Source organism: Anoplopoma fimbria, unplaced genomic scaffold (genome assembly GCF_027596085.1).
Source record: "Anoplopoma fimbria isolate UVic2021 breed Golden Eagle Sablefish unplaced genomic scaffold, Afim_UVic_2022 Un_contig_12451_pilon_pilon, whole genome shotgun sequence".
NCBI lineage: Eukaryota > Metazoa > Chordata > Actinopteri > Perciformes > Anoplopomatidae > Anoplopoma > Anoplopoma fimbria.
Genome location: NW_026551818.1, coordinates 4,373 through 16,255, shown reverse-complemented (window position 1 = coordinate 16,255; position 11,883 = coordinate 4,373). Strand labels below are relative to the sequence as shown.

At 42.4% G+C, this 11,883-nt stretch overlaps 1 protein-coding gene across 1 annotated transcript; it reads left to right on the top strand.

The window, feature by feature from the left end:
* Positions 1-248: 248 nt before the first annotated feature.
* Positions 249-10,671, top strand: LOC129115792 (protein prenyltransferase alpha subunit repeat-containing protein 1-like). The gene is made up of 7 exons (XM_054627042.1): positions 249-353; positions 2,177-2,346; positions 3,176-3,242; positions 3,510-3,614; positions 4,977-5,220; positions 8,046-8,431; positions 10,302-10,671. The coding sequence occupies exons 1-7, from the start codon at positions 268-270 to the stop codon at positions 10,669-10,671; spliced, it is 1,428 nt and encodes a 475-aa protein (XP_054483017.1). The 5' UTR covers positions 249-267.
* The last annotated feature ends 1,212 nt before the right edge of the window (positions 10,672-11,883 follow it).

Here is an 11,883-nt window from a genome sequence, read left to right as displayed (position 1 = left end):
TAAAGCATTGTAATATATGAATATATACAACAAATATCATATGTCTACATCAACGAAATCAAGATGGTGATATGTCTCAGACGGGTTTTATTTTATTCGATATACATAAATATTACATAGCAAGATAACCGCGTATTTAAATAGTCCAATTACTCCTCGTAGTAACTTTGCCTAGGGACTGTCCGGGCTTCCGTAGTATTGTTTTTTTTATTTTTTTTTACCCGGAAAAACTTTTTGGTCCGTGTTACGTCACTGGGCGCCACAAAGATGGCGGAGTCGGAGGAGGAGGTGGACGTCCTGGTCCAGAGAGTTGTCAAAGACATCACCAACGCCTTCAAGAGAAACCCCAACATGTGAGTATGGTTGACTGTGACCATACCAGCCAGACCGGAGCGGAGTCTGTCTAATACAGGGGATCCCCAAGCCAAACAGCAGCTTGAAGCAGCCTTTCAACTGTGTGGGCTCGGACTATTGCCTGGAGTCACAGCGGTCCAGGGAAAGTTGACAGTTTAGCTAGCTAGCCTAGCTGTGTGTTTCTTCTTTAATAGCTAGAGGGAAATGGTTAATAGACACACCCCCGTGGATAAAAGCTCCGTGTTAAATAACAAAATATAGTAAACGGTGTGTTATTTCGGGTGAATAGTCAACGTTAGCTCGCCCTTTGACGCGGTAAGGCGGCTGTCAAAACTGCCACATTCGGCACGAGCCAATAACATTAGCGCCTTAATTCAATCATTCATTTAACCAATTCATTAAAAGTTGTCTTATTTGAAATGTAGTCAGTTTCTATACTCCCCCCTCGTTATAGAGCTGCTTCAGTCCCTTTAGTAGAAGGACACCGGCGTCAGGCTGTCAGGGTTAGCAAATTGCTAACTTTAGGCTTTCACAAGCTAACATCACTAGCTTCTCATCTATTTATAATGCAAATAACAAAAAAGCAGTGCTGCAACACTCATCTTACCAACACATACATGGACTACTGACTGAGGTCCCTGGGGAACCCAAGAATAATCTACAGTAAGACTTAACTGTCAAGACATTATTGGTTATGTAATTAATGTCTAATTAATGAAAATCTATTTATTCTATTCCGTGTGTTTAAAACTGCATAGGCTGCAATTAGGTGCTTTTGACTGGCGTCTCCCAGGACACAAATACATTGATATTTAAACTAATTATTTTAAAAGCACCCGTTAAAACAGGAACAATTTAATGAGTGATGTGAGATACAATAAGCAGTCAAATTGTCATGAGCAATTGGAACAATAGAATGAAGCACTTGTGAGATATGGCACAAAGTATACCTCTGTCAAATGATTGGATAAGCTGTGGAGACCAGGGCCAAAACCACTAACTGGGCACCTCTTGAGACCAGTAGCATTAAGGCACTGTACGATCCTGCATAACAACCGTGAGACAAAGTTGGTGAAATCTTCGGGTGGGAATCTGAAACAGTGTCCCTTACACAGCCTTTTTAGAGCTTTGGAGAACAAAGACACAAAACACAGCCTGTATACTCAAATGCTGACGCAGATGTGACATTTAGGACCAAATTGTAAACTCCCTACGACTCAAGTCGGCAAACCAACTAATGCGGCAAGAAGTGGCTGAGAAAGCGCTGGCCGGTGCAACTTTGTAAGTGTCCACAGGCCATATGATTAGGTATTACTGTGACTTGTCCTCTATATCAATGGATACACCACATTTTTCTCATAATTTGACGTGTTTTCTCCTTAATATTATTATTATTATTGTCACTTTTATTGATTTACATTGTAATGCTAAGATTCTCCAAGCTTTCATCACACAATCTGATACGTCTTATAAAAGAACACCATACAGTCTGAAGCAGAATAATTTCTGGCCTCAATTATATTAGACTGAACTTGCACAGTGTTTATTACAGTGGGAAAGAGGCCTTAAGAACAAGACAACACAAAAACCAAAGTCATAAACAAAAGAAGCATTCTTAGAAAAATAAAGCAGCGATGTGACTGATTTATGTTACCCTGTACAAATATAAATATATAGAGACGGTTCAAATGGCTGATAACAGAAAATGCTATTAAAATGCAATTATTCCATAACTTAGGCAAGTAAAAACCTCCCAATTATTCCACACCTTAGGCAAGTAAAAACCTCCCTCAGCCCTCACTCTCGGTGTCTGCCCCCTCAGTGATGAGATCGGTGTGATCCCGTGTCCGGAGGCCCGTTACAACCGCAGTCCCATCGTGCTGGTGGAGAACAAGCTCGGCGTCGAGAGCTGGTGCGTCAAGTTCCTGCTGCCATATGTCCACAACAAGCTGCTGCTCTACCGCCAGCGCAAGCACTGGTTGGACAGGGAAGGTAATGGAACTCCCTCTACATCTGCCACATTTAGAGTCACTCCTGAAGGATACAGACAGATGACAGGGTTCCTACGCTGTATGGAAAAGTATGGAAATTGATTTTAGTAGCTGAAACGGGTTAAATTCAAGGGCTGTAGTCAACTGAAGAAAATCTTGGTTTGTTGAACTTCTATCTGTTCTTCAAGCAATCGATTGATCAATGGGGAGAAAAAAAAAAAGAATGTTCCATGTTACTCAAGATTAACTAAATGGCCACAGCACACTGCGTACTCTACCTGGCAGCCTTAATGAATAATGAATATATAATTCATAATTACATGATTATTATCATGGCATGTCCTGATATTTTCACACTCAAAGCCTATTAAGTAGTGATAGAGAGGCCCTGTTTCAGTGTTTCCCACAGGATTTTTTGACACTTTGGTGGTTTGACCTTTGAGGGCAATTTGTACATTTTAGAGGCTGGATAAATGAAGAACTTTGTGCTCTTGTTCCAGCAGTAATTGAATGTAACTTAGGAAGTTCAGACTACTCCAATACTGTACATTTATTTGACAATATAAGTTATTAGTTAGGCTACTTTGAAGAGCCAGCTTCCTAATAACAAATATATATTTACTAGTAAACTATGATGTCTTATTAAGTAGTGTGTGTATATACATATATATATTTATATAGTACAAGTATATAAAGTAGAACGGATCTGGTGGTGAGGGACACATGTTTTTCCTGTGTAGTGTAAATTAACTAATAAACAATGTGTTAATGTGATATCCATAATGTTGAAAACCAGAAAAGCTTACAGCTCATGTTTGTGTGTCCCTCAGCTTTAGCGGATATCACCTGCACTCTGTTGCTGCTGAACCCGGACTTCACCACCGCATGGAATGTCAGGTACAGATACACCCAGTCCCATCAGCCCTCTGCAACACGGATACAGAAATATTAGTTCTCATGGATGACGGCTGTTTTTTAATTTTCTGTGCCCTCAATCACGTCGAACATCCCGACAAAACATAAGACACAATTCTCGGAAGCTGGTGCATTGGCTCACTGATGCGAGGCTTCTATGGAAATACAACATGATCACACCTTAACGTGCCACAGTCTGGCTAAAGTACGAGTGGGTCTAACGTAACGCATGGCCGATTGTTGTTGCAGGAAGGAGCTGCTGCAGTGCGGAGCTCTCAACCCGGAGAAGGACCTCTACCTGGGCCAGCTGGCCCTCACCAAATTCCCCAAGAGCCCGGAGACGTGGATACACCGGTAAGACTTTGCAGCAGAGCTCCCCATTCCTCTCTAAACTCTGTCACATTTGTCATCTGTCGCAGGCTAAATTGAACACGTAACGTATTGGCCGTGAGACGAGCATCTTAGTGGTGCTTATGTCCCACAGAGATCCAGTGTTGTACTTGTTTTTTCTATGTGAGGTGTGCACACTGCTTTTACACAAATAGGTTATAAATGATCTAATTTTTTAAATAATAATAACTACCAATATACAGGAAATTACATGGCAGTTTGGTTTTGAAAGTTTCTAATTTATTAATTCCTGTCTCCTGTGTCCTCTGATGATAGCTGACGAGAGATTGAAATAGCAGCCTCTATTTTGCGCCCCAATCGGTATCGCACAAGAGGGAAGCGATGTGGCTTACTCCTTAGCTACTTCCATCCTCAGCTCTTGGGAAAGAAAACAATCTGCTTTTATTCAATTTTTTTACTACTTACCCGGAATTATACTTGCCCTGGGCAAGCCTTACTGTTGAGCTGTTTTAGAATGTAACAATGAATAGAAACAATCAGCAAATTTAGTTTTTGTTTCTCGTTTAATCACTTTGTCCTCTAAATCACAGCTCCTTCTTCAGTTGTAAGCTGAGCTCATTCGCGCATACACTCCGCATCTCTTTCTGTTTCGACTTAGTTTTGAATAAACATTAGCAGAAATGCCCACCACTCGTTCTAACCTTCATTCCAGCTGCATCTAGCTTACCCTTAATTGAGAATGACTCTGTAGGCAAGTTGTAGCGGCCCCAAGTTTTATGTTTGACCAATCAGCAATGTGCAGGCCTGACACTCGTAAAACAAAAAAATTACGGCAATAACGGGGACTATTTTGGAACCAGTAACTATGGTTGCCAGTTAAGACACAGGCCAGGTTCTGGTTGTGGCAACTGGTTGTTCCATTTTTTCCATGAAGACCAGCAGGACTGGCAGTAAACAGCAACTTGTAATGACTCGTAACAGACTGATGTGGGGTATTGTTGTTGTTTAGTGTGAGAAATGTTGAATATATTCCTCATTGGTTAAATATTATGCGGGGTAAAAAAATTGATGGATCCAGATAGAACCGGAGTGAATTTTAGTGAAAGCCGGCTGCTCAGCCTTTCTCTGCTTCAGCTTCTCTGACAGTCAGTGTCACCTCCTAATGTGTTCCTTGAATCCTGTTTCATGGGGTCTTGGGGAACAACACATTCAAACTTCAGTCTTATAAAAAAAATACAAAATTAAGTTCTTTGTTCACTGGTGCAAGCAAGTTTGACTTCACAGCCCCGGTGGCAGGAGTGTGATTGTCTTTTGTGTAGCGGTCCGAAGGAGTAGCCTCACCCTGGGACCGGTTTCTCCCCTCAGACGCTGGGTGCTGCAGCAGATCCTGCGTCAGCTCCCGGCTGTGGGCCGCAGCCGGAAGCATCAGCAGGGCCAAGCAGAGCAGGCCGATGGCGAGCAGAGCCAGAGGCTCAGTGACCATCTGGCCAGGACGCTCCATCAAGAGATGAAGGTGTGCTCAGACGCAGCCTGCCGCTACCCCAGCAACTACAACGCCTGGTCCCATCGCATCTGGGTGCTGCAGCACATGGCCAAGGGCAACGTCAAGGTAGGATGAGGAAGAGTGGATTTTATTATTATTTCTTCTTTTAAATATTCAAGGAGGTTATTTTCATAACCTTTGAAATGCCACCTGTGCATTCTCACTCACATACAGGTGGAAAAATCCCAGAGTTTCCTTTTATGTTCCTCTTCATACACTTTCGTTTTTAATGTGGATCTCTGAGTATTTACTCACATCTTAACTGAACGTTTGGGCTGGATGTTTTCCAACCTAATGGGTAAGACCCATTTGACACAAAAACACAGTTCTGACTAGAAGACTGTTTGTTACAACAACAAATAAAGAGGAAAAAGGTCAATAGAGTTGGACCCTGTGAGTTAATTGGACCGTTGTAAGGGACTGGTCAGATTTCCATCAGGGTATAAACAACCTGCTATAGTTTTGCACTTTTAAGCTGCCAATCAATCTGGAAGTGTTCAGTTTACAAGGGGCCATCAATTCAAATTAAACATTTGAACTTTTACAGCTTGTATGACACGTTGACCACGTGCCAAAGTCAAAAATGTACCAAGGCGTATCAGGGCCAGTGAAAGGTAAAATAATTATACATTACATTATAGTCATTTAGCAGACGCTTTTATCCAAAGCGACTTACAATAAGTGTATTCAACATAGGTATTCAAGAGAACTACTAGTCACCAGAAGTCATAAGTGCATCTCCTTTCTTAAACAAGCATCTAAAAGCATAGACCAGAGCAAAAGTATAGTGCAGAAGCAAATTAATACGAATACAATAAGTGCAACAAACTAATACGAATGCAATAAGTGCTACGAGGAAGGCTCCGGGTAGTACTTCCTGAAGAGGTGAGTTTTCAGCCTGCGCAGAAAGATGGGCAGCGACTCTGCTGTCCTGAGGTCAGTGGGGAGTTCATTCCACCACTGTAGGGCCAGGACAGAAAAAAGCTGTGACCGGGTGGATCGGCCGCAGGGACCTCTGAGCGACGGGCAACCAATCGCCCCGAGGCAGCAGAGCGAAGTGGTCGGGAGGAGGTGTAGGGCTTGACCAAGGCCTGGAGATAGGAAGGGAGCTCTTCCTTTCACTGCCCTGTAGGCTAGCACCAGAGTCTTAAACTGGATGCGAGCTCTAACAGGGAGCCAGTGTAGAGAACGGAGAAGGGAAGTTGTGTGGAGAACTTGGGGCGATTGAACACCAGACGAGCTGCAGCTTTCTGGACAAGCTCCAGAGGTCTGATGGCCGACGCCGGGGCTCCGGCAAGTAGTGAGTTGCAGTAGTCCAGGCGGCAGATGACCAGAGCCTGGATGAGCACCTGCGCTGTCTCCTCAGTGAGGAAGGGGCGAATCCTCCTGATGTTGTAGAGGAGGAATCTGCAGGAGCGTGTGACCGATGCAATGTTTGCTGAGAGCGACAGTTGGTCGTCCAGGGTCACACCCAGATTCCTCGCAGTCCGAGTTGGCGTCACCACGGTATCATCAATGGTGATGGACAGGTCTCGGTGCGGGCAACCCTTCCCCGGGAGGAACAGTAGCTCAGTTTTGTCCAGGTTGAGCTTCAGGTGGTGTGTCGCCATCATGCCGAGATGTCCAGCCAACCCCGGCAGCATCGAGATGTCAGCCAGGCACGCAGCAGGCGTGCACTGGCTGCTGACATCTGGAGAATCAGAGTCGCTGAGGCGTGAAGCGACTCTGTCACCGCAAGGAGGGCTGTCTCTGTCGAGTGACCCACCTTGAACCAGGACTGGTGGGGGTCCAAGAGGTTGTTCTGGTGGAGGTAGGAAGACAGTTGGTTAAAGACAGCACGTTCAAGTGTTTTGGATAGAAAGGGTATACAAATTTTGTTAGATTAAAGTCAAGAATGTAGAGAAAAAGCTTGGATAGTCTCTGAGATAAAGTGGTTTTGGTAGAAAAAATGTTGTAAATCTAGTGTTTCAGTCAAGGAACCACTTCGCTTCACTTTAAAAGGTTGGATCAACCCGTCATTCTGCAGTCAAGTCAGCCGTCACTCGAATCTCCGTGATCAAATCAGCAGATGCAAAAATTGTTGTCCACCCATACAGAATAACTATAAACTGACATACGCATTAAATGCATTCAAACAATTTCAAAAACGCATTTAAATGACCTAGGATGAGCCGAGTGGAAGAGCAAAGGATGGCTTTGGCAAAGTTAGCATAAGGATTCATGTCTGTTTTGTCATTATAAGATGTTAAAAAAGGGTATATATAAATACATAATGTATGAAAATAAGATTAATTGGATTATATTCACATGAGTTACAAAGCATGTTACCTGCGTGCCTGATAAATGCAATAGAAAATACCACTAATTGTGAGGGAAATGTCTTTATACTTAAATGTTTTGGTTGGGAAAGATTATTCCCAACAATGACTGATACAATTGAGTTGAGGCCATCTGGGAATTGATACAGACAATTATTGCAGAGCCTCTGAGTATTATTTGTAGTTTTGTTTTTGCATACATTTGTGAGTCTCTTGTAAATTTGCCACTTTAATCTCTGAAAATATCAGAAACTATGTAAAATTACGATTGATTTTTTTTCTCGATTTATTACCAGCCACTTATGTAGTATTTTTTATATATTTTTTTTTAACTTACATGACACTCATACCAAGGTTGAATTGTTGATTAGTAATTCAAATAAGTCATAACTCAGTCCAGGAATCTGCCAACACATTTTGTGCAACAATTACTCAACACAGTGTATTATATGGGACATCTTATTGAATTAAGATCACCAGATGGCTAAATGAACTACACGACAACCTCATAAAATTGTGTTGGATTTCCTTATTAGTCCACTGTTCTTCACAAACTGCCATGTTTGCTCTCAGGTTTTCCACGATGAGCTGTCCTCTATGCGCCTTTGGGTGGCCATGCACGTGTCTGACCACAGTGGCTTCCACTATCGCCAGTTCCTCCTCGAGGAGCTGATCGCTGAGCTCTCCCAGACTCCAGCCTCCACCACCACCACCACCACCACCACCACCACCACCACCGCCAGTTCACCACAGCACCGGTGCAGCACAGTCTCCAGCAGCAGTCCCCCACATCACGGCCATGACCAGGCTAATGGGGAACTGTCGGGAGCGGAGGGAGTGGGTGAGGAGGAGAGTCAGCTCAGCTCCCCCTCGGTCCTTCAACTCTTGCACCAGGAGGTGGAGCTGTGCTCGGACCTGATCCAGTCCTTCCCGGGTCACGAGACACTTTGGAGTCACAGGTGAGGCCACAGAGGTGAACGTAACACAAGACAGTTATAATATAATGCAATGAAACAGAAGCACAGTACAGCACTGCAGTCAAACTTTAGTGTTTGCACGTTGTTTCAGTTAATGTACAACCATTAAGAGTTCAAAAGGATTTTCTGCTGCAGAGAGGTTGATGTGTGTCGATCTTCTTTGTTGGTATTGTAATGTGTGTGGTGAAGATTTACTCAAGAACTCTCTTTAAGAACCATTTTGAGGTACCATTTCATCCTACTTAACTCCACTACATTGTTTGGCAACTATAGTCACTTGTTAAAATAAGACTTTTCATACAAAATACATGAGGAATATCTAAAATGTGATTCTTTGAAGATTAATTTTTCTCTATAATGTATCCTAAAAATATATGCAAAAAAAAAATATTCTTGAAGTATTTTCGTGTAACGTTCTTATGAACTGCATTGACCAAAAAAAAAAATCCTCATCAATGTTGACGTGGCTGTTTTACTCTTGATGGACCATGATGATGCCAAGAAGTTTGTCTGTAAACACAGCATTCACTCCCTGAACCATTATACTGTCCATTCTGAGGGGCGAAATCACCAGACATAAAGCGCTGGCTGCCATATTATTTTTATTTTATTTTAATAAAATAGTTCTGAATGACAAATTGCGACTCGAGATACATGTACATTTTATCTCCACAAGCCTGTTCTTCCAAACAAAGCAAGCATGACGATGGAGACATGCCTATATGTCTGTATCACTCCGCCTCCACAAACGCTCAGCTGAGAGGTTTTGTCCTGCTGGATGGAGAGCGGAGAGTCGTTCTCAGTGTTATCAGCAGAATAATTGATTACAAAACACATTAAGAATTGCATTGATTGCACAGACAGACAGAGAGCATCCTCATTAGACGTGGTACTTCGGAAAACACTGAAAAACAACTAGATGATTGTATAGCAGGCATTGAGATGTCCACTTAAAGCAAAACGCCGTTCTTTCCCTAAACGCCACACGGGAGCTTACTGACTTAAATGATTTATCTTTATTTAGATTATTTAAGTAGTTTAGTTGATTCACATGGTTTGGATCAAGTGATTCACATTTTTTTTAATTTTGGTTATTTGTGGCTCTCTTCATAATTGAAATACTTTGATAAGACATTTTCCCCTTTAAAATAACCTTGTTTTATTTGTTGACTAACAGTGCATTCACGTTATTAGGAAAACAATACATTAAACCAACCTTGTGGCATGTCATGGAAAACCTTACAGAGAGTGCATCACAAATAATTAGAAAGCTAATAAATGAGGTCTAATGATTCCTGATAACAAAAGTTCTGATCAGTCAGAAATAGACATGGTTTTAAATAGTAATCGCTATTTACAGACTGTGAGCTTAAACGGACAAGTTGCTTAATTCTCCTTAACAATAATACACTACATGTTTACAGTCAGGGAGACAAACTCATTAAAATATGCAATAATTAATACAAGTGTAAATGATGAAATGGCAGCGTTAGAAAGTTTCAGAGGAACTAAAATGTGTCTGTCGTCGTCCCCGATTTGGAAACGACGACATTTGCTAGTAAACTTTTTTCTCGTTAACTGCCACTTTAATGTCAGAGACTATCCCAAGTTTTTCCTTTATTTAAATTACCACTTTAAGCAAGTTTTTTCTCTATATATTACCGATATAACTTCATCTCAGCAGCCTGCAAAAATATTCTTCTTAACAACTTTGAGGCGAGAAATTGCCAATCCAGTTGCTGTATCTTCAGAGCCAGCAGATTTCACATCCAGCCCGGATGTGAAATCTGACCCCAAACCAGAGCTCATTTCAATAACAAGCTGTGCGATGTGTCTTTCCACCCCTTTCCAGGCGGCACGTCTACTACCTTTGGCACCACTGGAGGAGGGACCACCAGCACCACTGCAGCAGCAACGGAGGCGGCGAGCCGGACCGCCTAAACAATGGAGACCCAGTCCCATCGAAGGCCGGCCCACAAAGCTCTGCAGGCAGGGAGGAGGGGAGTGTGAATGGACAGAGGCACGCCGGCGAAGCTATGGAGGTGGACGGGGCGTCCCTGCCGGACCCGCGCGACAGCAAGCGACTGAAGCGGGGCTTGCTGGAGCCCAGCCCCCGCCCTGCCTCCGAGCACAGCTTCGTAGCGGGATCCTGGACGGCTGCTGTAACCCCGAGCAGAGACGCTTCGCCAGGCGTACAAGAAGTGGTTAGACACTGTCATTAGTCAGCAGCCTTGAGATAGATAGATAGATAGATAGAGAGAGATAGAGATAGAGATAGAACAGCTAGCCCGTCAGTCTTTCTCAACATTGGAAGTTGCCTTTAGACACAGATTTTGGATCAGCTTAACTACCTGTATCGCTGACTTGAACTCATAGTGCTTCGGATGCGGTGCTGACTTTAGAAACCAGTCAATGGGGCAGCGTGGTTCCTGTCCCCATTCTCCTGGTAGTGAGTAGAGAGGACGGGGTCCTTGAGAGTAAGGATGTTTTTTGGCGAGACCCGGTCTGTTGTCTTCCTCGGAAACATCTGGATTATCTGGAGCTTCATCTGAGTACCCCCTTCAGAATGGAAATCTGCACAAGCAGAGCCCGTCGGCTCGCGATGTGTCGGTTGGTAGATTCTAGTCTTATTCCAGGTGTCTCAATGCCTCAGGTCAACTTGCCACTGCTTTCTTTCGGCACATCTTCCTTAATTTCTGTTCAAATACTTCGGCAAAGAAAATAAATGAAGCTACCAGAGGATGAGGGATGATGACTTTGCAGAGGTGAGAGCAGAACTATATAAATAGAACATAAGACATGAAACGATGTGAAATAATCAATATTATAATTATTCCACAATAATAATGAATAAATAAACATGACCCAAATAAATTGTTACGTAACTTAATAAATAGCTAAAACTCAATTCATGATAATTTAATATTATATCATTATTATTCAAATAGTTAAAATAGTTAAAATATCTACATTCTATTGATTTATGTTATTTAATATTTTATGGGTGTTTTGGAGTAGATGGAAAATAATAAAATACATCACAGGAAACACCACCTACATGAAGAATTCCAGTATGTTATTCATGTCGTAGGAACGCTCAATCAATATTTGTGAACATGAGCTTCTCTCTGAAACTTGAGATGTCGTCAAGTAGTAGAAATATGAATCCATTAAATTTGGATTCATATGGCAGGCAGTGATGAGTGGGGATAAGCAGAATGTTTCTTTTGGTTATTACAGCTGGCAGATGCACAACACATTTACAGCCGAGGTTACTTATTTTTTAACTTCATTTTTTTCTCCTTTTATTTTGGAAGGTGGTCCTCTGAACTTTTCGGATGTGTTAATTAACAAAAGGCAGTGGAGCTCCGTTCATTCTATTGTAGCGTTGTCAATTAGTGAAACAGACCATGTACCCATATACTCACAACATT